This window comes from Thunnus albacares, chromosome 18, assembly GCF_914725855.1.
Source record: "Thunnus albacares chromosome 18, fThuAlb1.1, whole genome shotgun sequence".
NCBI classification, from domain to species: domain Eukaryota; kingdom Metazoa; phylum Chordata; class Actinopteri; order Scombriformes; family Scombridae; genus Thunnus; species Thunnus albacares.
In genome coordinates this window covers 9,996,901-10,021,326 of record NC_058123.1, presented here as the reverse complement: position 1 = coordinate 10,021,326, position 24,426 = coordinate 9,996,901, and the positions used below count along the sequence as shown (strand labels likewise).

At 39.4% G+C, this 24,426-nt stretch overlaps 1 protein-coding gene across 5 annotated transcripts in view; it reads right to left on the bottom strand.

Moving 5' to 3' along the window:
* Positions 1-24,426, bottom strand: part of garnl3 (GTPase activating Rap/RanGAP domain like 3) — a 77,100-nt gene that overhangs the window by 14,664 nt on the left and 38,010 nt on the right. For all 5 annotated transcript variants that reach the window (XR_006398842.1, XM_044333894.1, XM_044333891.1 and 2 more), the window contains exons 3-21: positions 19,391-19,465; positions 16,978-17,077; positions 15,244-15,362; positions 13,227-13,291; positions 11,598-11,661; positions 11,447-11,473; positions 10,700-10,775; positions 10,490-10,588; positions 9,869-9,972; positions 7,266-7,374; positions 7,073-7,118; positions 6,809-6,915; positions 6,588-6,703; positions 5,977-6,081; positions 3,155-3,229; positions 2,154-2,268; positions 1,989-2,015; positions 1,762-1,866; positions 840-956 (exon numbers count right to left, since the gene is read on the bottom strand). Coding sequence is in view for 4 of the 5 variants with exons in the window: in XM_044333894.1 (XP_044189829.1) it covers positions 840-956; positions 1,762-1,866; positions 1,989-2,015; positions 2,154-2,268; positions 3,155-3,229; positions 5,977-6,081; positions 6,588-6,703; positions 6,809-6,915; positions 7,073-7,118; positions 7,266-7,374; positions 9,869-9,972; positions 10,490-10,588; positions 10,700-10,775; positions 11,447-11,473; positions 11,598-11,661; positions 13,227-13,291; positions 15,244-15,362; positions 16,978-17,077; positions 19,391-19,465 (1,651 nt within the window). In the remaining variant the exon portion in view is untranslated. The remainder of the gene's footprint in view (positions 1-839; positions 957-1,761; positions 1,867-1,988; positions 2,016-2,153; positions 2,269-3,154; positions 3,230-5,976; positions 6,082-6,587; positions 6,704-6,808; positions 6,916-7,072; positions 7,119-7,265; positions 7,375-9,868; positions 9,973-10,489; positions 10,589-10,699; positions 10,776-11,446; positions 11,474-11,597; positions 11,662-13,226; positions 13,292-15,243; positions 15,363-16,977; positions 17,078-19,390; positions 19,466-24,426) is intronic.

The following is a 24,426-nucleotide window of genomic DNA, read 5'->3' as shown; positions in this document are numbered from 1 at the left end:
CTTTAAACTTTTCATATGGTTTCATTTCAATAAATGTTCAAATAATCCAATATTTCACCAAAAATCAAAGATAAGAGAAAAAGTCCAAAAACTGAAAACAGATTTGTGTATCCTCTCCCATTAATCATCTCACGACCTCTCAGATTTATCTGGTGACCCTTTGGAGGGGCCTGACCCCTAGGTTGTGAACCACTGGACTAAATTATCTAACTGTATATAAAGTAGTTGAAACTAGCTCCACCTCCAGCAGCTACAACAGTAACATGCTGCTTTCACACTGATGCTTCACTATAAATAATCTAATGATGTCATATATAATAATATATCAGTCAGAGGGACCAAACCACTACTTTTACTGCAATACTTTAACTACATTTTGCTGCTAATACTTATGTACTTTTACCTAAATTGGATTTTTCATGGAGGACTTTTACTTGTAATGGAGTACACACAGTATCGGTACTTTTTCTTCCATCACATTTGTCACGTCACGTTTGAAAATTCAGTATAAGGCTCAGAAATTAGCGACTCCTACAGGTTGGTGGCAGCAACACTGGGGTCAGTGATGAGTTCTCATGTAACAGTCTTCTGGTGAAGCTACTTGTCATTGTGTGTTAGCGGAAGAATCCATCTTTCAACTTATAAACTTTTAATTTGGTCTGAATGAAAAGACAATCTAGTTTCAAGCACCTTAATTAAGAATTGATCAAGTTTAATTTCTTACAGGATATCAAACAAGTTTCTTTAGATTACAGTGTACCATTTTCTTATTTATAGTGGGGGAGTTTTTGCAGTACTTGTGCAACAATTTGTCTATAGTTGCATGCCTTTTGTAGTACCTTTAGTTTTCTCCAGTTTATTCTCCCGGCTGTCGCACTTCCCTCTGACGAGCTGCCTCTCCTCCAGGCCTCTTTTGAGTGTGCCGAGTCTGAACACATAGAGACGAGCGTCCTTCCCTGGAAACAAAGCAAAAAGCCGCTTCTGTTTTGCATGGAGGTTACTCTTCATTTGGTATCTCTTTTTTAGCATCCTCCCACGGCCAGACAATGGCGTTGTACTGCAGGAGGATTACTAGAGGGCTTCTTAAGGCTCTCTCAGAAGCTTTATCAAAGCCCACACACGGTCATGACAAATGCTTGCGCTGCCATCACATAATCACTATCAAAACCCAGTCAACCCTGTTTGTCAATATTAGGGTTAGCTAATCATCTGCAGGGTAATTAATTACATGCTCTTCTGGCTGAAGCAAACATGAGACGCATCCTACAGCTGTTTGTTAGTACACAACCACTTCTTGTTTATGCTATTTGCGTTTTTTTTTTTTTTTTAATTCTTGTAGGCCTCTATGTTTCATTTTATGTTTGCCACGCCACTCTCACAATCAATCTGGTCTCACAGGATAAACAGACACACTTTCATGCACACACACACACACACACACAGGCACGACGTTGACAGGCGTTGGTTCCCTATAGGTCAGCTTCCTTAGATCACAGCGAGAGATCAATGTGTTCACTGGACCAACGGAGGTAGAAAGGGTAAGTATGTACTCAACAACACAGAGAGAGCGATGACAAAGATGAAATAAGAGAGAGGAAATGGAATAATGAGAAAGAAGCTGCGAGGTAAATACCGTTCCTCTGCAAAAAAGAAGGAGTGAATAAGGGAGGATGGTACCGAGGGAAGCGCTAACTGTCATGCAGGGGAGGGGCTGTTATGCAGTATCATCCTTCCTTTTTCTCTTTGCGGTTCTCGGCCTACCTTTGTCAGCCCTGGTGATAAGCAGGTCCTGAGGCTCGAGAACGTGCATCTGCTTCACCACCATGGTTTTGTCGAACACCTGCACTGGGGGCAAAGCTTGCGTCTCTGAAACACAAAAGCATACATCATGATTAAAGAACGGGTAAAATCTGACAAATAAGGTTGAAATATTTGTAAAAAAAAATCCACTCAGCAAGAAACAGGAGGATCGATCACATGGCACTCACCAGCGTTGGACAAAGCTGGATCAGGGCCTGAAACATGGACAACATCATTATCATCATCATGTTAGCAGTCGACCTTGGCATTCTACTGAGCGCAGTATTGAATGGATATGGATGGGTGGCTTTATTTTAGAGGACATAAGGAAATATCGATCAGGATGACCTCACCATCCAGCAGCATGACCCCCGCTGTGTCGGTGGCAGCCAGCATAGATTGACCCCAGGAGTCAGCACACACAATCTCATAGGGGAATGTGCTGCAGAACGACTGGGACTCCCATGGCTGCAGCAGATACAAACATATAGACACATGTAGGTTTACATAGAGACAGGAATGTTGGAATTATTATCCAACTGCTTTGGCGGGCATTAAAAAACTCTGTCACTAAATGTACAATGTAAATCAACATTGTGCATTTTCCCTTGTTTCTGGATTTTTTTCAAATATCAGTATGTTAAAAAGACCAAAAAAAATCCCTTTATTATTAACAATGTTTTGTTCAGACCTTCATCATGCAAGATTCATACTTGATGAAGGTCTGAGGACTGAAATGTCGTCGATTTTTGGTTTTTTCACAGTTGATCACAGTTGGTCTGATGGACCAGCCTATCAGTATCAGTATGTTAAAACAAGACTGGATGATATAGATTGTTGCCGCAATATCAAGAGAATAATACTTGATTCTAGATTATGACCAATAAATTTGCCAAAGCCGATTATAGCTTATTGCAGCTAAATTGGTGTTGATGTATATGTTGGCCAATAAGTAACAAGAAATTGCTTTACAGAGATGTCAAAGATATGTTTGAGGTAATTTAAAAACAGTGTTTCCATTAGTTTGTACAGCATTTTTTAACAGTAAAAATGTCCTGTTCAGTTCATATCTTGGTCACAAAAATGTGTATAAAAAAATTAAAGGATCCTTATCAAGAATGTTTATTCATGTTATGTGTTTATGTAAAAATATATATATATTAACAGATATTTTAAACTCTATAACTCTACTTCTCTACTTGATGCTATGAAAAAGGTCAATTGTTTTGGAAATATTTTAAATATAGAATCTGATTTTTTTTAACTTTGTTTTAAGAAAAAAATTATTTAGCATTCAGTAATAGATTAAATGACTTAAGATGAAGGTTTGATTGTCTCAAAGACAAGCTCTCACCTCTTTCCTGCACAGGCCTGTGGTAACAAGGCTAGTAGGGGCGTCTCCTCTTACGATGGTCTTCAGCTTCAGAGCCTAGAGAGCATGAGAGACACCTGTGACTTCAGTACGCTCTGGCTTGACTCACTTATATCTTCGTCAGATAAATAATGAGCTTGGTACTTAAACAATATTTGGACAAGAGTTGGATTCATCATGGACTTTGCACAGGATAAAAGATGTGTGCTGCCTGTGAATCACACATATAAATGCACTAAAAGGACAGAAGTGTTTTGAGCTAAATTATGCACCTTGTATTCCATCACTAATATTTAACCAGCCTGCCATTCTTGTTTCCTTGTTTTTATGCTTACTTAGGTACAGAGAACTGTGACAAACAGCTCACAGAGGTAGAAATGATCTGTACAAGCATACTGCCATGTCCAACAGTCAAAAAGTGTCATAATTAAATCAAAATGTAATTATAATACAGTTTGTGAAAATGACAACCAAAAACAATGGCAACAATAAAAACTGCAACCATCCAATCAGACTGACAATTTCCAATCCAAGCTGCACAGTCAGCCGTTTGCATTTACATAAACGCATAAGCAGGCAATCTGGAGATAATGAAATCAATACCGACCAACAGTACAATGGCTTGGCAGCGCTGTGTATTCTGCCATCCGTGAAAAAATATCCATAAAAAATACATATTCATACCTACAAGAACATGAAATCATTGTGTATAATGTGCATGACACAGTGAGTTAATATACAGAGTCAGTTTAGCTGAGGACAAATGTCTTGTCTATACAAAAGTGGATAATCAATGACTCAACATGTCTACCTTCCTCTGTTTTCATGCTTTACAGCACAACGTGTCGATGCCTCCGCTTTGTGTTTATGAGCAGAGAACAAGTGAGAAACGAGTACAAAACACAAACGGTATCCAAGAACAAGGTGGTTTACAAACAAAGGAAACAAGAGAGACAAAATCACTTACTGTCGGAGCATAAACATGTATATTTACACCTAATTAAAAAAAAAAAGGCACTGAATTTGCTGGCCTAATTTCTACTGGCAGTTTCAAACTGTATGACCGTGAAGGTAAGACTCACAGACACTTCATTTCATTTTTGTCCACTTCAAATCAGTCAATTTAGAGAATTCCTGGAGGTTCAGGACAGAATCAAAACATTTTTTTAAATTGGTGAAATGTTTACTCAGAGTGGACCTTTGAAACTGAAGTTAAAGTAGAAGCCCTGTGAAGCATCGTTAGGTCTATCAAATCACAACAGGACAGGCACTTGCCCCAAAAACATCCCGATCCTTCTGACACCAATCATTTACAAAACACTAGACGTCCTCTGCGTTCAGCACCATGGACAGTGATTTCCTTCCCTGTGTTTTCAGAGGTTTTTGTTCCCCGTATAATTATAGTTACATCAGCATCCACCACAGAGGTGTAATGACGATTACATCAGCCCGATAATGACTACTGGGCTCAGAGGCATGTTCTTATTATTCCATCCTGATCCTTTAGGAAGCAGGTGTCCACTTCACTCAGATGTCTGTTAAAAAACTAACAGCTCTTGAATGACTATCATAGCACAGAGAGTCACAGATCTTCCTCACAAATGAGAGATACTAGTTTTTAAATATGAACATATCTGTTCTGTGGCTTCTTCTACAGCTGTGGTTTCTCTGCTTGGTTCATCACTGTGTCAGAATTGCACTACAGCTGAAAAATGCACTGGCGCTGGTAGATAAGTGCAGCAGTAAGTGCGCATGAGGCTCATAAACAATGAACTGCTTTCCAGCATGGACAGAAAATCTATCTCAGGTGTCTCGCTGTGAATTAAGCCCCTGATTTTAACTCCGCTCTTAAGTGTTCTCCACAATGGAACCGTATCAAACCCAGGATCACCTCTTCCATGCAAAAGACGCCTTTAACTGAGATGAAGTTAGTCCTTTCTTCATTTAACGCTAAAACATTTCCCAGGATAAGTGAATTCATGTTTTCATTCTCACTGAGATGTACAGTAACTTATATACATGTTAGTTTTATACTTCTATGACTGTAAAAGGTAACCAGCATCTATTCTTTACGCCAAACGACTTGACAGATCTTGCTGGATATGTAGTTTTATGTGGATATTTGCAGAAAGTAAAACATACATTTCTTCTTTGTTTTTTTTTTGCTTACCTTGCTGTGCAGCCAACAACAACATTGTTCCCAAGTTGAAATTATCCATGTTTTTGATTTTATAAAAGATAGAAAATGGTTGAAATTGTACCTTGGATTAGGTAAGGGTTATACAAACAAAAATTTGTGGAAGAGAAGAGCCCCCTTTTTTTTTTTAACGCTTTAGTGTCAAACTGCTTGAATCATGTCCACCTTTGTCAGTGACCTCAGATGTGTCACCGAATGAGAGCTTAATTAATCAGGAATTTAATGGTGTTAAGCCAGTTAAATGATACAGCAATGACATACATAGCACATTAAAGTGGGTGGCAAAGGAATTAATTAATTTACAAGTTGAGGCAATTATGCAATGCGAATGTGAATTTCATAAATGTATATATATATATGTATATATATATATATAAAATTATATTCCTGACCAGTTACAGTGTTACAGGCGCTGATATCATGCACAGTGACATTTTTTGTACATGTGGTTTCTTAAATGATCAGGTGTGTTTGTGTTTGTCCGTGCACACTGTTTGTGTGTGCCCTCTTTTGCCCAACATGTAATTACTGTATGTGTGTGTACATATGAGAGAGCTCCGCTTGTTTGGTGTTCATGTATTTACATGTGTGTTTAATATTTCGTTACCTGCCCTATTCTGACAAATTCAGCCTGCCGTGCCTCCTCCTTCTTGCGTGCCGACTTCGGAGACTCTGGCAGCACGTCGCTGAAGGACCGCCGGTTTAACATGTTCTGGGGAGAAAAAGGAACCTGCACATGGAACACCGAAATGTAGCACACACACACACACACACACACACCACACATAAACGTATACACACATACGCATGGAGTGAAAAAGAAAGCAGAAAGGGGTCTTAGAGAGATTGACCCTGGCAGGGGGTGAGAACAGCAGCAGAGAACTAAGTTGTGTTAGGAGCAACAGTGGAAGGGGGGGGCGGGGGGCGGAGAAGGGGGGGGGGGACAAGAGTACTAAGAACAAAAGTGATGTGAGGAGAGAGAGCCCTGCTGAGAAAGTCAGCATTGCAGTAGTATCCAGTCTGTGTGGTGCAGTATGCAGAGGCAGACTGGGGGCTGCAGTGGAATACAGCAGAACGCAAGTCAGCAGGCACTACAGTCGCTGCCAGTGACTGAAGTGACAAGGAGGAGACAGCTTGGATGACGAAAAAGTACGTCCATCCAAGAATAGGCGAGAACAGATCTCTAGACCAGACTGGCTGTCAGCAAAGCAGCTGTACCTTGTGCAGGTCAGGCATGAGGTCTTGGTAGAGCGAGCGGATCAACATGTCAAGGGTCCGCTGACGCTTCTGGGCAAACGTTGGCGTCTCCAGTGTGGCTTTCTCTCCATTGATTACTACAGGAGACGAAAGACAGATCAGATTAGGGAAAAAAAAACAAACAGATGATACACACTTACTGGCCATATTCTGATACTGTTTTCTTTCTTTTTTTGTCTTACATTTGACTAATAAAAAGTCCCTGAATTCTTGGTGATCAGTAAATACAGATGGAGATGGGAGAGGGGGTCCAAACAGTGGAACGCTCTCCTCTGAGAATATCTTCAACCTGTGACAGAGAGCAGAAATATAACATTTAAAATGGATGTATAGTGGATCACACTAGAGTTTTTTTTTTTTTAAATCAAGGACATCACAGAAACAAGATGACTTTGTGTTCTGGGGCTGGAACACCATAAACCACAGCATTAACCAAAGCCACTCACCTGTAACTGTCATTCTGGCTATTATACCTAACTAATGCAAAAATATCTAGGGGTGAAAGTAAAGGAAAACACAGTGGCAATCCATACATCTACAGTCTTATAGGGCTGATTTGATATCTAAAGCTCCTCTGGAGACGGCTCGTATCGCCGATTACTTCACTTCTCTGACGGTCTTTGTTCACGTGAAGGATACGGGTGAAGTGCGATCGGATCATGGAAGGTTTGAAGGACGACGATGCGTCATCGCCTTCCTGGAATACTATGGTAACAATGTCGTTTCCAATGTGCCTCTTCCTCTCCACCTACCAGAAAGGAAAGACCAGAGAGACACAAAGATGAGGGAAACCCAACAACATAACTTCCGTGCACTTTGTGATTCATGTGTGGCAGGAAATTATCTTTAAAGCCGCGTTATATAGATTTTTGGCCACTTGGGGGCAGAGCAACAAATTGTAAACACAACATTGACATATTATCATCTTTACACATCCAATAGACAGAGCATCATAACCATTCATTTAGAGTTGTGTTTCTGTCGACCTGATAAATCTAAGTCAAATATTTCTCCCCTTTAAGCTCTCTTTGGTTTCCACCATCTCTTGAGGGAAATATGTAGCTCTTTAGCTGCTTTATGCTTCACAGTCTTCACAAGCTAGTTGCCAACTTGGTCTGTCAGCTGTTGGTGTTGGGAATATAGTGTGAGTGGGTTTATCAGAGCTTTTTTTGCTCAACACATCTCCCTGCTGCTAGAAACAACACTCATGAGAGAGCTGAGACTGAACCAAAACAGTAAAGTTGTGGGGCGTAAAATCAAAACAATTAGCCGAAAAACCGCTAAAAAGCTCCTCGGAGCTGAGGGGAGTTGCGGAGTCGGGTGATAATTCTCTCTGGGTCCGTCTTGTGTCGCAGAGAGTTTCATTCTAACATGAAAAACATTTGGCAAGCTCTCAACACCATAAATACTTTAGGAAGCTGTGATAATTTCACCTCTTTGATCTCAAAACTTCAGAGGCAGCAACATCTAGCACATCTACTGCACTCACTCCTGTCTCACCTGCATGTTTCATCATCTCTATTTTGCTATTTTATGATATTCCCTTTGTCACCCATCCTCCTCAATTTAATATATTTTGCTCTTTTTATTAGCTTTTGTCTTTCTGGGTTTTTTTTATTCAGATCTCAACTTCTCAACACATGGATGATTCCTGATAATTTTGGTGACTTGTCCGACCTTTCGGTTTACAAAACTATCAAGTCAAAATTTACCTTTGTCCAACTCTTCGGAGTTGGACAAAAGTATTTGGAAACTAAGTAATCAAACCCAGATTCCCCATGAAATTTTCTGTAGAAATGTGTGGTCCTCAGAGTGTGAATGGTGACCCCCCTACTGTAACTCTTCTGGCACCACCATCCAGTCATAAATTCCACTTGTAAAAAAAGAAAAATCAAAATTTAAAACACATTTTGTCCCATTTTTAACACTGTGAGCTTTTTTCTAGGGCAATGCACGGGCCAAAATGTTGACTTTGCACACAGCCTCTTTCATTATCTAAGAGGCAGACTGCTATGAAATGACTTCTGCACAATCATGCTCCAAAATGAATAAATCAGTACGTAGCCTTTCCTCTAGCATTACACTCAAAATGAACTTTTTTTTTTTTAGCCATTAAGGCTCTACACAGGTCAACCTTTTTAGGATGCTGTTCTTTACATCCAATATTTTTGTTTTGTGGGGTGAAATGAACACTTCACTAATTAAGCTGAACTGAATTAATGCTGCAGAAAGAGCCTGTGCTCAGGGATGAAGTACAATCACATTTGATCAAATGCAGCTCTTGTCACTCAGGTGGATGGGAGATGAGAGACAGGCCGGCAGCCACACTCTGTACTAGCACAGAGTGTTCCTTATTATTGATCGCCAGAATGTTTTTTTTTTTTTTTATCTGAAGAAGAAATCCAATTATGTGTCAGATCTGCTAAGCACTGGTGCTTTAAATCATACTCGCTAATATTGGCATTACAAAATGGAGCTCTACAGTAAGGTAATAACATCCTTTCTTCTCCTTTCCTTCCTAAAGTGACCATATTTTGCCAAGTTGGCTGCGATAGTGCTGCCTTCCTATCGGTGTACTGTTGAAATGGGAGAGATGAAGACCTGTGACCGATATGCATTGAAAGTTTCTGCAATTTCTCCAACACCTGTGTACTTCTTATAGCCGGTTTGTGGTAAAACGTGAAGGTGAAAGAGGTGCAAAGTATGCAAGAAGTGCAGAAAGAGAGCGAGGCAGAGAAAACCTGGATGTCAACGGAAGGAGAGTAGAGAGGGAGAAATATTTATCAAAGTGTTATCAGTCTGAAACATCATGAGACCTCAGCTCTCTCCCTTATAAGTTGTTTTCTGTCTGTTTTGGATGAGTAAACATTTAACAAGACTAAGAATCTACAGCCACGCTAGCAGCTCTGTGAGGCTGTACTTCAGCAGTGATGGTGCTGTGAGCTAAATGCTAACATGCTAATGTTTACCATCTTAGTTTAGTTTAGGGGGTTTGCGTCCAAATGTTTGCACTAAAAACAGGAGGGCTATGGCTGAGGTTGATTAGTTTTACAGGTAGTTGATTCAAAGTGAAATTCAGACCTGATGATGGTGCCAGAGAAAAAGTTACGAGTCATCCTGTGTGCAACATAAATATCTGTACCAAACAGCATCACAATGCACCCTATAGCGGACTGCCGACTGGCCGACAGACTGACTGACTGCATGACTAAAAATGCATGATGACACATGCAGACACACACCTGCTGTTTGTTCTCTTTAGAGTAGGGTAACATGGTGGACACGTGGAACATGAGCTCATGGCCTTGATACACTGTGTAGATGGACTTAATTCCTGTAGTGTCATCTGCAAATATAAAAGAGCAGAAACAGAAAAGGACAATAAGAAAACATATTTGCATATTTGAAGATCTTTACTTTGTGATACTATACTAGCAATACCAGCATGTACATTAAGAGATTTTGTTCACTGTAATTGTTCCTCCTGTACCTTTCCATGTACTATAAGTGATGGGGGACAAAATTCAGTTCTTGTTGCGGGTGAAAGTGTTATCTTCCACAGTTTTTTGTACAAAATTCCCTATTTTTGTCTCCTTACTGAACTGCAGTAGAGGGATAGTTCACAAAGAGGGAATTTCGTACTAAAAACGCTAACTCTGACAGCTATAGTTACTAGATACCTGCTTATCTAGACAAACAGTTGAAGCCTCATATTAACTGAACTTATATCTAATTGCATTAAGAAGGGATTACGTTAGACATTAAAGATGGGAGGAACAATTACAGTGACAAACAATGTACATTTGGACATGAAAGTATTGTTATGTGACAGACTCATCAGACTCATGATTCATCTCTCTTACTCTTGGTGTCGAGCCCTCCGCGGTAACCTGCCCATCCCTGCAGCGTGATGGCGTCACCCAGCAGGTTGAGAAACTTATCAAAGCTCTCACTCCCCGTCTCTAAAACAGGCACACACAGAACATTTGACTCAGCAGATATCTTTTATAGTATAGTTACTGCATAATACTTTTTGAACCCTAAAAAAAAAGGTTGGGTATATTGGGATTTACCATTGCTAAACATCTCGTCATCTGTGAGCTGTCCGTCTTTGGCAAACAGGACGCCAAATTTAAAGTTGACAGAACCCTACAAAATTCAAGTTGGGTTAAAGGTACAAAATAATTTACAATCCATACATTTAGTATTATTTTCTACTGATATACAGTGCTGATACTATGTAAAATGTAATGTTTATTAAGTATTTACAATTGTTGTACTACACTCTTATTTCTTCATTTTGCTGTTCTCACACTTGCACCAAAACAATTTCCTTGTACAAATGTACTTGTTGAATAAAAGTCTGACTCTGATTCTGAAATATGATGCAAAAGATGCACAGAAGCAACTTATTATCAGTCTTTACCTAAGAATAAGAACAAAGATACACCTAGAGATTAATTATCCAACATAAACACAGGATTAATAGCATGAATTTAGTGTGCAATTAGATGGCAGGATATAAGACAAGTACTTACAAGATTAAAGACAATATTAAAGATTCTTTTTCAGAGACATTTGCCAGATAAAGAATCAATAAACAATCAGATTGGTTTCTGTTATAATATGTGTGTATGTGAACATGAATGGAAAAAGAAAACCAAACAAAAAGGGCACAAAATAATAGGAAATCAAATGAAAATAACTGTTGTTAATCACAAACAAAGCTGCTAACCTTAAAAAAAAAAAAACCCAGATCACTACAAAAATCAATCAATGAGTAAGCTAAAGTGATTTGTGAGCGCCGTATCATCCCATACCTCCTGTTCCTCCAACACCAGCAGATCCTGAGGGGAAGAGGACAGAACAGTGATCACTCACACTGACCAGCACTGCAGGTGGAGGTGACACAGCCCGAGGATATAAAGTATAGCTGTTGCTGATCAGGCCTGGCATTGGTGTTACTCTCACCTTCTGAATCTCCGGGTTGAGGATCTCCCTGGGGCCTTTCTCAAACCTGTCCATGTTCATTGCACTGGGAGAAGGGGAGGTGGGGGAAGGAAAGGAAGATGAGTGGAGGAAATAGTGATGAAAAAAAAAGGGGTTGTTGAGGTTTGATTAGAAGATAGATAGCCAAGGGAGTTACACAGAGTAATGAGTGAGACCTGATACAGGGGATTTCTCATCCTGCTTGTACTCTTTGTACTCATTTAGAGTTCGAGCTCAGTTTGAGGAATTTATAATCTCCGTTCTCGTGTTTTATTCATCTCATTAGACTCTGTTACTAGTCACTCATGACATCTACTTCACTGCTCAAACACTACTGGAAACATAATATTGAAGATATGAGTGACCAGAAAATATAACTCTTTCCAAAAATGTTGCACATACTGTATATACTGAACATATACTGTATGAAATATTTTAAGGTATGCACTGTTAAACTATGCAAGCAGTGTTGCCAGATTGGGCAGTTTATTGACCAAATGGGCGCCAATCCATGTGAGTGGGCTGGTAAAAATGGGTTTTTGGGCAGCCCTTCCATTCATTCAGTTTGCAGAATTGAGATTGTCAATGTACTCGTTGGCTTGACACACAATGACTGATTACTGGCACTGATCGAATGATGTTTCAGTTCTGCCCCATTTACACCTGGCAGTAAAATGCAAACTGTACCTGGATATGTTATCTGGATAAGCAAATACACACTGTGATCGGATCTCAGCCAGGTGTCAATGCAACCTGTACAGCGTGACCGCATTCATAAGGAAAAAAAAATAAATTAAAGGGTCACCTAGCTCCACCTCTTACCGCCGTCATTACAATGCGGGCACGACTGAGAAAATGAGAACACATTTTAATACCAGGCGCAAATGCAAAGACCCATTGATCAGATGTTACTATTCAAATAATTTATCCAAATATAGATCATATGTCAGGTGTGAATAGGGCTTTCATTACAACAAGGTTCATCGCGTCTGTTCATATACAGTACAGTATGTGCAGACTTTTTAAGTGTAATGTAATGTTATCCAAAAGACCTAGGGGAGATTGTATTTCATATTGCAACCTTTGTTCTTTGCCTAACTTATACTAATAAAACAGAAGATTGGAAGTTTGTCTTTCAACCAAATGCTTAATTTTCTTCTCTTCTACTCGTACTCTACCATAGAATTGAACGGGGGGCTTTGAGGGGCCAAATTCCTTCCCAGCACTGCATGCTACACTGCTATTGAGGTTAAGTGTTTACTGTCGTGTAGATGCAAGCATGTGTGAGTGCCATTGTAACAAAATATCATCATATACTGGTGGAGGCTTAAAAATCTTGTCATACTAACACAGCTTGGTGGCAAATGCTTGTATTTACACTTCACCTTAATAATAGTATAACACACTTCTATCTGTGTGTTTGTGTGCAGATTCATAGAAACTTCTCCAAAGTGGACATTTTAGTGTCAAATCTGGCAACACTGTATGCAAGTCTTTCTGTCTCAGCAGCAGCAGCGAGTTCACCAGCAATGTCAACTTCTTATAGTGTATATGGATTGTAACGAGTGGATGAACTGTGTCAGCTTAGAGCTTCAGGGCTGCACTTCTCACCTTAGGATGGACTTGACTGATAGTGTTTTGGTGGGGCTGTAGGGGAGGCTGATCTTCAGAGTGCCCTGAGCGAAGAAAGAGGACACAGGTCAGGGATTACAAACTCTTAGCACAGTGGGCTTCAATCGCCTTTTCTCTGAGGAGCCACTTACTCAGATCATGCTTTGTTGTAACTTGGAATTGATTTCCGAGGCTATTTGAGAAGGGGTTATAAAATACTCGTCTACAAATCTGACAGACTATTGTTCATTTTTTAAAAGAATATCCTGTAAACTCAGTAACACCCCGAAAGATATTCACAGCGCACATATTACATTTTTCAATCAGTCATAGAATAATTACAGAGAACCAAATTAAACCAAAGCCGTTCAACAACAACAACAACAACATCCTGTACCAGTTAGAGTCTGACAGAAACAAGACAAATAAATGTGATCAGGCAGCGGAGGTGCACCACTCTAATCAGGTTCCAGATGAGGCTAGAGCCCAAAATTAGATCCAAGCTATCTTGGTCATGAAGCTGAGTCATCACACTACAAACACACATTAATGTACATGCATCTCTCTCTCTCTCTCACACACACACACACATACACACATATGGTGACTCAAAAGTAGTGTAGCATAGTCCCCCAAGATGCCATTTTGTTCTTTCTCATATTTAGATCACAGAAAAAGTACCACCCACGACACTTGCACACTGTTTTTCAAGGTAGTTGGCAGGTTGGTTGTTAGAAGGATCTTGGAGAAGTTGCCACAGTTCTTCTGAGGATTTAGACTCAGTCTCAGTTGCTTATGTCTATTTGTATAAGCCCAGACTGACCCCGCAATGTTGAGATCAGGGCTCTGTGGGGGCCATACCATCTGCTGCAGGACTCTTTGTTCTGCTTGTTGCTGAAAATAGTTCTTTATGAATCTAGCTGTATGTTTGGGGTTACTGCCATGCTGCAGAATAAATTTGGGACTGATAAGACGCTGCCTAACTGATGGTTTTGCATAATGGATAAGAATCTAAACATATAAGTGTATGTATATATAGAAATAAATAAATATAAATATGTAAAGATAGATAGATAGATAGACAGTACCAGTCCAAAAATTGGACACACTTTCTCATTAAAGTGAATGGGAAGGTGTGTCCAGACTTTGGACTGGTACTGTATATTGTATATGGACTTTATAGTAACAATTTACTTTAAGTCCTCCTATTTAACATTTATAAGCAATATATAAAACAGTTAATAAATGGTTTATAACATGTAGTTGTAACTCCTCCTGTCTGCACCCATAACTGGATGCTGGTATATAAACAGATAATGAATGCAAATAAACCATTTATTAAATGTTTATATACTGCTTATAAATACTAAATAGCAGAAGTGTAATTGACTTGATATAATAAATATAAATAATACATATTACAATGCCTTGTTAAGGATTAAACCAGTGCTTCCCAGTCTTTTTGGCTTGTGACCCTTTACAAAAAAGCAATGTTTAGTTCAGGCTCCTTGTCGTGTTTCAGACATCTATGAGTTATTACCAGCTCCACCAAAGAGAGATTTCCTCTTTAAACGTCTCAGATGGTTTCATTTAAATAACTATTTGAAGCTCAAACAGGAACAGCATAAAAACCAGCAAAGAATAGAGAAAAGTCCAAAAAATTAACACAGATTTGTGTAGCAGAACTTTGTCTTTCTTCTTCTCTACCTCATCCATCATCTCACAACCTGTCAGATTTATTTTGGGACCCTTTGAAGGTGGCCTTGCTGGAGTTAACTACCTAAAGCTAGCTCCACTTCCACCAACCACAACAGTTAAGTCATACAATATAGTACTGTAATGTTATACATAATTTATTAGTAACAGGGGCCATATTAGTCTGCAGAGCCAGTACTTTTACTTTTGATACGTCAAGTACATTTAGCTGATAATATTTATGTGCTTTTTTCTTAAGTAGGATTTTGAATGCAGGACTTTTACTTGTAAAGTAAAGTAAAGGGTCTGATAGTGAACTCACCGTCTTTCTCCAAAGGATGGCTCTATACTGAGGAACCCGCTGGTTGTTCTGGTCTGAAAGGACCACCGACAGATAGAAGGGATTCTTCTCTGCATCTGTACCCACGTAGTTCTGGTGGACTGAGGGAGACAAGAGATAATATACAGATAAAATTATACAGGATACTTAACGTGTGGATGTGACAATAAAAATATCAAAGAGTGACTGGAGAACTGATGCTTTAGTTTCACATGATTAAGGTAGAAAATGTGGTTTTCTGCACAACCATAAAAGTGATTTTGTGTTCCCTTCTTCCCTTTCATTCATTATTTTCTGTCTACCTTTCATTTATTACTCCCTGTCGCCGCTACTCTCTGTGTGACATGGGCACAGACAAAGATCTCCTGACGAGTCGCACATTCATGCCTCTACCTCTTTGGTTGACAGGGTAACATCTTCAGAAACAAATGCCGACCAGACCTCCAAACCCAATTAAACACAGGATCTCTGCCTGTGCTGCTGTTCCTTTTGTTTGTCCTCATCTAATGCTTTCTTTTCTTCCAAAGTTTCATCTTTCTTCCAGGATTTCTCTTTCGTTCCCCATTTAAATTCTCCATTAGCCATGTTTTTATGCTTTGGGTAAGCCACGACTTTACAAGGTTGGGATGCAATTACATATTTATTATCCAGACAGCTCAAGGCTTTGTCTTACGAAAACATTCTACAATCAGGAATTATCTCTCTACATAAACAAAGACAATGAGTTGCATTATTCTTCATCAAATCATGGAGAAATTCAAGTCATTGTTCTACCAAAACTGGGTGCTTCATCAAACAGGAAATGCTCATGTTAGAATAATTGGCCTAGAGTTCATAATGTGTTGTGTTGTACGATGGAGTCAGCTTTGCTCAGGCTGTAAGACACAGATGGCTCAGCTGCAGTCCAAACAGGTCGAGCCAAGTTTCTGGAGACATGGCTCATTTTAAACTGGCCATGCCATTGTGTGAATAGACCCTGGCTTGTGGATAAGAAGTTTTTTTTCTCTCTCCTACTCACTGACTTTTTTCACTGTCTAACTTTCCTTCACAATTATCTCCATCTAACTCGGGCTCCGTCCTTTATCTCAACCTTTCAGCTGAAGGCTTTCTTCCTAATTCGAGTCACGGTAAAAAAGAAACCTGATGATCTTTTGTCGCGCGACTTGCTGCATCGCATACGGTGTGAGTTTGAGGACAGGCAGGGTGTTAATGAGGGTGTGCGAGATGATGAGGGTCAGAAAGGTGAAGGAGCAGGTGACCAAATCTAATTTTTTAACAATCTCAGAGGCTGCTCCTGTGTGTGGCTCCTGCTAGCCTTCAGCACACACAACGCTGGGCTCATTTCATAAGCCAACAGTCCAATCTTAATTGTGTTATCTGTTGGAGGCAAGCCTTTGCTCTGTTTGGTGAGCCTGTATATCCTCCATAGGCTTCCTCCCTGGGTGGTGTACAGGATTAGAGTGTAGTTGAGACTCTCAGTGGGGATATGGTTGTATGCTAACAAGTTTTGGCCTTGAATGAAGAGCGGTGCAGTGTGAGGACAAGGCTGACTGCATAAGATAAGAAACGTCCTGTGGACCAGGGAAGAAATTCAGAGGATGTTTTATTTCTGCAGTGTCTGAGAGCCAGTTTATAGGCTCTCCCTCACCGCCACCCGCTGTATTTCTCTCTCTATCTAACACTTTCTATGTGTGTTCACAGCAGAGAAACACTGACCTTTTCCCAGGAAGTATTTAAAGAACCATCTGGTGTGGTACTCTGGATTCTCCAGATGGACATCAGTTCTCCTCCAGGTTCCTGGAGTGTAGTCCGAAGTCTGTTTGTCACACACACACACACACACACACACACACACACACACACACACACACACACACACACACACACACACACACACACACACACACACACACACACACATTATCATCATGATGGTCACAGCTTGAGTCACAGCAGTCTTTTCTGTGGAAAACTGTTACACAATGCAGCGATTACAATATAGGACATCAGATGCAGCAGAGCACGGTAAACTTGAGTCTGTCTTTATGTAATCACCATTGTTGTATCATGACGTAAATAATCTGGAGGACATCAATAATTTTAATTAGAATTTTAAGGCTAAAGTTTTGGAAGTGGGCCTTTTCTCTTATGTAACATGACGTCCTAAATCATATCAGGATGTGAGAAACAGCACCGTTTTTGGCCACAGATGGACAAAATGTTAGTCTAAACTGCACTGAGGATGAGACACCAATAACAAAATAAAACTTGATGAAAGCACAATGTTAGTTAACAGAAGTACCAAACTGTATGGGAAGAGAATGCTGATGGTTCTTTAATCTGGTAACATTTTACTTTAAGGACATAAAACAGGAAGCTGGCTGCTGACAAAGGCATAACATGTTGTCAATCGACTGTAAATAGCGGCAATGACATGAGGAGATCTGGTGAGCAAGATGGCGGGTGAAAAGACCTTTTATGTAACGCAGCAGTAAAGGAAATAGCAGATGTCCATATTGATGCATGTACCAATATAAAATACAGGTTATGTTGTCTTTCACTCAGTGATCGTGTGACATGCGACCATTTCTTCTCTATGCTTGTTTATGTTTACATACAATTTTTGCAGCTAATTCAGTTACTGTTTGTTTAGTGACCCCTAATATGAGGCAGTTTGTACCTGCGACCCCTCATCACAGGAGGCTTTAAGTTTGTCTATGAGTTGTGTGAAGAAAAATAAATTTCTCCTGCAAACTGCTCAGATTGTTTGATTTAAATAAGAGTGTCCAATATTTCACAAGGAAAAAGCAAAGATAGGAGAAATGAATGTTGCAGACTGATGGCTTTTCTTCTTTTCCGGTCCTATTAATCATCTTGTGACACTTCAGATGGATCTTTTGGCCTGTTGTAGGGGTCCTGACCTGAAGGTTGGTAACCACTGCAATAAGCAACGACTGTAAAGTTTGACATTTTGGGAAAATGAAAGCTTACTTGATTTCTTGCCAAGAGTTAGATGAGAAGATGAATTATGAGCATGAAGCAGGAGCCAGGAGGTGGTTAGCCTAGCTTTAAGACTGGAGACAGCTGGCCTGGCTTTGTCCAAAGGTAAAAACATCTGTCTAAAACACCTCCACTGTCTGCTTGTTCCCTTGTTACTCTGAAAGTAATATTCGCAGCATGTAACTCCCTATAAAACCCAAAATTTCAGTTTTTACCTTTCTGTTTTTCTATTAAACAAACAAGATAACTGTTACTTAGTTAGCTTTAGCCATATGTATTTTTTGAACATTGGACAGAGCCAGGCTAGCTGTTTCCCCCTGTCTCCAGTCTTTATGCTAAGCTAAACTAACTGTCTGCTAGAGTGTGGTATCAATCTTCTCATCAACTTCTCAGCAAGAAAACAGATAAGTGTGTTTCCCAAAATGAACTATTACTTTAAGCTACAGTAAGTAAGTACCATTTAACTCTTACATCCTATTCAGGTCAAATTTGACCAATTTTTACATTTGGGAGCAGTAAAAAAAGATGGCTGTTATGTTCTCCTGTTTTTAGGTAACATGAGACCATATTATAGTGTGATTGAACGTTACAAATAGCGTAACAACAAAAAGTGTAAAACCTAAAGAATACACTCTCTCTGCTCTCTGAAAGCTTCATTAAGGATTAATCACCCATTAATTAATGACTGATGAGCTAATCATTAATGAAAAATAGATTTGTGGTTCAGAAATTTGGTATATAGACTAATTATGAGGGGATACTGTGAACGGTCAGACTACGAACAGTGTGTAAGGGTTAACAATAAAGTGTCATCAGTGATAAATGACTGACTATCACCATTTCAGGACAACAATAGGCAACTTACAGAAGCAAAACACAAAGAAGACCACTGATTTGAGTCAAGCTTCTTTTTTATTTTCGTCTTTTATTTTTTTTTCCCTAATTGATCAACCAAAAATGGTACACAAAAGAGATGCACCATTTACTACCTGTTGTTAATTGGGCTGCTCGTTATTTCAAAAGGTCAAGTGAGAGCAAGACAGGAGTGAATGGACGAATAGGGGATGCATATGTGTACAAAAGTGCATCATATTGTATGTATTGTATGTATTGTATGTATGTATTGTACCTCATCTGACGAGCCATTCTCCACCCTGAAGCGTCCTGCCCTCTGAATGGCCCCATCTGCATCACTTGAAATCAGCTGAGGGAGACAGAAAGAGAGGGAGACATGTTTAAAATTAGACATGTGACAAACCATGACTTGTGCCAGACAGTAATAAGAAGGTCATAAATACATTAAAACTGGCTATTATCACTGACAAAAGAGGAACTATGGCAGACACAATCACCTCCATGTGACAATGGCAGCATGAGTCCCACTACAAACACATCTGTCCTCAACAGAGTCTTCCCCCTGCGTAGATAACCAACGTGTCCACACTTCTTTAATCATCAACAATTACTTAAGTCTTTGCCATGATTCCTGCAACTCCCTTCCCCGTAATAACCTGTTTTGATGTTCTTTTTTTCCCCCGTTCTCTCATCTGCCACCCTCTACTTATCGCCCCAATTATCTGGCTCTTGCTGACTCACCTCTCTCCACTACAGCATCGGAGAGGAGACATTACAAAAGCGAAATGGGACAGTTAATGATAGTGGGAGTGTGAGAGAAACAGGAGGGCAGGGGGAGGAGAACAAAATGTATCCTGTGTAGGTACATAATACAAAGATATAGTTTGAAAAAAGCATACAGTAAATTTCCCAAAATGTCACTTTCTTGCTGAAGAGTTAGTTGAGAGTTTGGTGACCATTTTTCACCTCGGCACTTTATACTCCAAGATTCAGTCACATAGCGTTCCCTATGCAAACCTTAGCAGGAAAGTCAAATTATTATTTGTAATAATTGCTAGTGGCAGTGGCCAGTCGGGCTACCACTTTTGCCCAGAATCAAATATCTCAAAATTATAGGATGTATTGCTATGAAATTTGGTTTAGACATTCACATCCACTGTTAGCAGCATCATCAGACCAACATTTCAATTTGTCTAATACAAGTCTCAGCTGTGCTTAAAGCTTATTAGCAAATGTTAGCATGCTAAAACTCTAAACTTAGATGGTGGATATGATAAATATTTTACCTACTAAACATCAGTATTGTCACTGTGAACATATTGCTTTGCTCACATTTGAGTACAGCCCCACAGAGACGCTAACATGGCTGTAATTTTACCTGTTACCCAGCAGCCGTTTATGTCTTCAAAGTTATTTTCATGATCTCAAAGACATCTGGCAGGAAATATAAAACAACTGCCCGGGTAAAATAATGTTTAAATCAAACATTTCCATAGACTGCATCACTTAAGCTCTGCTCTTCTTCTTCGCTGGAACATACATCAAATCCGCTGCACAGGCTGTGCAATCTGTGAAAATACTGGATTTAAATGTTGGTTTTACCCTCGATAAACATTATATCTTTCTTGGCAGAAAGTAGAAGTGTGTGAGATCACAAAAATACACAAAAAAGACACAGATCGCTGCTGGGTAACAGGTAAAACAAACATTTTAACGTTTCCCCTAAGGTTTGTGTAGGGAGTGTTATGTATTCAAATCATGGAGTAACGTACTGAGTGCTGAGGTCACAAGACTAAAAGGAAATCACTACGCCCCGTCAGGAAATAGTCCAGCAAATAATCTTTATAAAACTACAACTTGTTGTACTTACATTTCGTGTTTTGCGTGGAATAAAGAAACAAGATGTAGCACATTATTTAGTGACCTTTAGAGGTGCTGGTAGGTGGATTTTGTTACCTTACGAGAGATACAGGCTAATTGTTTCCCCCTGCTTCCCGTCTTTAAGCTAAGCTAAAAACTAACCGGTTTCTGGTGGTAGCGTCATTATTTAGCGACAAGAGTGGTATCAATCTTAACATCAAACTCTCTGCAAGAAATGTTAAACTACTCCTTTAACTTTGCTTCAGTAGATGTATAGAAAATGTACACCGCCAATTCAATTCTCAGATCCAGGAATGAACAGAAGTTTGTCTCATATGGCCAGTCCACATGTTTTTCATTCGCTAGTAGAACATTTGGGTATGTATGTGTTTGTGTGTGTGTAGGCTGCAGTCTCTTCTCAGTGTCAGGTTGTGATCTGTATGTTTTTAGACCTGTAACAATTGAAGCAGTACATTAATTTTCATCTGAAAATGGTGTGACTGGTGTATGACAGCCTCACTGAAGAAAACAAAATAACAGAATTACAATCAGATCAACTTTATGTATTTCACAATCTGAATACTAATGTAAAAACTGTGTGTGTATAAATACTTAAACACTAGGAATGAGTGAAGTGTTTGGTGTGTCAGTGATGCTGCTGTCAACTGATCTTCTCCTATCTTGTGGACATCTAGAAACCACCTTCAATCTATTCCTCTTCACGTCCCCATTTCCTTTTTAACCCCCCAACGCCATCGCACTGAATGATGCTTGGTTGCCAGGCAACGTACTGCAGAGCCTCTCCTCCCTTGTTGCTCTTTCTCCTCGTTACCTTCCTGCCTTTCTTCTCTGCGTCGCTGGCCTCTGCTCTTTGACTGTCTTGACTGTCGTGCTCTATTTTGCTTCCCCTCGCCGATAGAGGTCTCTGCTCTGCCCACGTGTAAATGTGAAAAAAAAAAGTTCTGGCATAGTTGTATATCTCTGCTCATGCTGTGATACGTCTGTGTATGTCTGTGTGTGTCTGTGCGTATCTGTGTGTGTGTGTGTGTTGGGCACCAGATGGCCTGAAATGGTCTGAAGCAGCCAAACAAGAAGAGGATGAAAAAAGGACATTCCTGTGAGAAGACTGGACATGGAAAGCTGCTACTATCTGAGTGTAACTGACCTCTAGGAAGTATGACAATGACACACGGAAATAACGCTTTATTTTACAGGTCCTCTTTTACATTAATTTTCTGGCAATTTACAGTGTAATTTGCAGATATTTAATAATTATTTTTTAGGGAAAGGGTGGTGCAATTTGGTATGAATTACGAGAAATACAGAAAAAACTGTTATACTCATATTTGGGTTCATACATAGGTCTTAATTTGCAAAAATTCTACATTAATTATTTTCTAACAGACAGAAATTACTTAGTTTTGTGTGTCAAACTACATATTAGCATACTGGGTTGTTTCTTAAAAATTTTATAATGACTCAAGGGAATTTCCCATGTGTTAAAAAATTACGTAACCCTTTTAAAGAAGTGACAGTTACACAGCAGCTACTCTTAAGAAATTATTGAAAAGATGCTCTGGAAGTTAGTAGGAAAGTATTGGATCTGTAAAATAAAGTGTTGACAAGATTGTTGATAGATGCTCACTCATTACAGGGTTTTTTAAAGAAACAACCTAATATGCTAATATACTAATATATATCGTTTGACTCATGAAACTACACACTAAAAAGGTATGTTTTTTCTATCCAAGAATAGTTAAGAATGTAATTTCTGGGGATTTTTAGCAAAGTAACAACCCTAACTCTAACTATGAACCCAAATATAATGAGTGGATACTTATCGGGTAACCAACTTTACACTTTTTTCCCATTTTTCTTATAATTTGTGCCAAATTGCACCACCCTTTCTGTAAAATGTCCTAAAAATGAACTGTTACATATCCCAAATGTCCAGGAAATGTGTATAAAATGAAGGGACCTGTAAAATAAAGCATTACCACATAGAGGTAAGAAAGAAAACAAACAATTTTCCCCTTTGCAAACACCTATTTCACACACATAATGCTTCATACACCTCAGATGAAACGTAGCAGGGAGGTTTTCCTGCTGTAAGGATCTAAGAATCATGCACAATGATAAACAGACAGCTAAAAACCACGTTGTGAACGGCCGACACAATCTGTACACAACTAAGCAGGGCACAGTGTTTATCAGTTTGGAGAGTGGGTAGTGTGCCCTACTTCAGCAGCTCATTAGATCATGTCAGACAGTACAATGAGGAGGAGAGTGATGAGAGAGCACTTATCATGGAAAGAGAGCGAGAGGGTTAAAGTCTATTGAAAACATTCCAGTGAGCAAGTGAGGATAAGAGGCGGGAGCTTCACATTCGGAATAAAATCATTAAGGACGGTCACACTAACGTTATTGTTCATGCTAAATTAAATCTGATATGCAGTACTGTAGCTGGGGGATTAGAAATCTCTTAAATGAAATTCTGCAACTTTGGTGTTACTGGAGTTGGCTCTGAGAGACTCATACATATTATAACAAATAAGTAAATAGTTAGTTTTTATGTTGTGTCCAAGCGGCAACCTCCGGGCTGAAAAAGGAAACCAACGCAGAAGTGCCAAAAACTGTAGTTCCTTGAATGGCCACTTGAGGCTGGCTTCAAAAGCGAGTCAATCCTCATAGACCCCCATGTTAAAACGCCCAACTTTACAGCAGAGATAAACGTGTTTACAGCCTGGTACAAAAAACGGTTTTTGTCTCTGTAGCTAATTTCCCCTTTCATGATAACTGTACAAGGGGTGAATTTTTATATAACTTACCCGTTTTTAAATTCTATTAAGGCTTAAAGTTACAAATAATTAAGGGTGTGGCTGCTTTGAGCGACAGGTGGGTGCCGTCACATGCAAGTCGCTACCTTGGTAACGTAACCATGGCATAACTTTATGGTTTCATATGTGAAAAATAAACTCAGTTTTTGTGTGTCATCCATGTTCAGTCAATTTCTGTACTTTGTTTTCTGTGAAAACAAAGTATTGTGTGGTTCTCAGTAAAAAGGACAACATGTTACTCATTTTCTATATCATTGAGACAGCCTTTAAACAATTAAGCTTTTTCCTCTTCCAGACTGATGTCTTCCAGACATCCAGTGTCAACACTGAGTGGTTTCACACCGGATCTCAACTGGGCACATTTAGATGTTTGTCTTCTCTGTATCATATCCATATTTGTACTAAATGTATCTCAGTTTTGGTTTAATCCAAACCAAAAACATGGAAAGTACAGCAGCTGGTATTTTGTAATGAAATTCAGTAAAATTGCTTTGGGAGACGTTTTCTTTTTCATGTTTAGTCTTGTTTCAAGCAATCATAACATAAAAGAAAATTCCGGTCACTGTTATCGTTTATTTCCTTTCACTGTCTTCAATCACCGCTGGAGCTATGA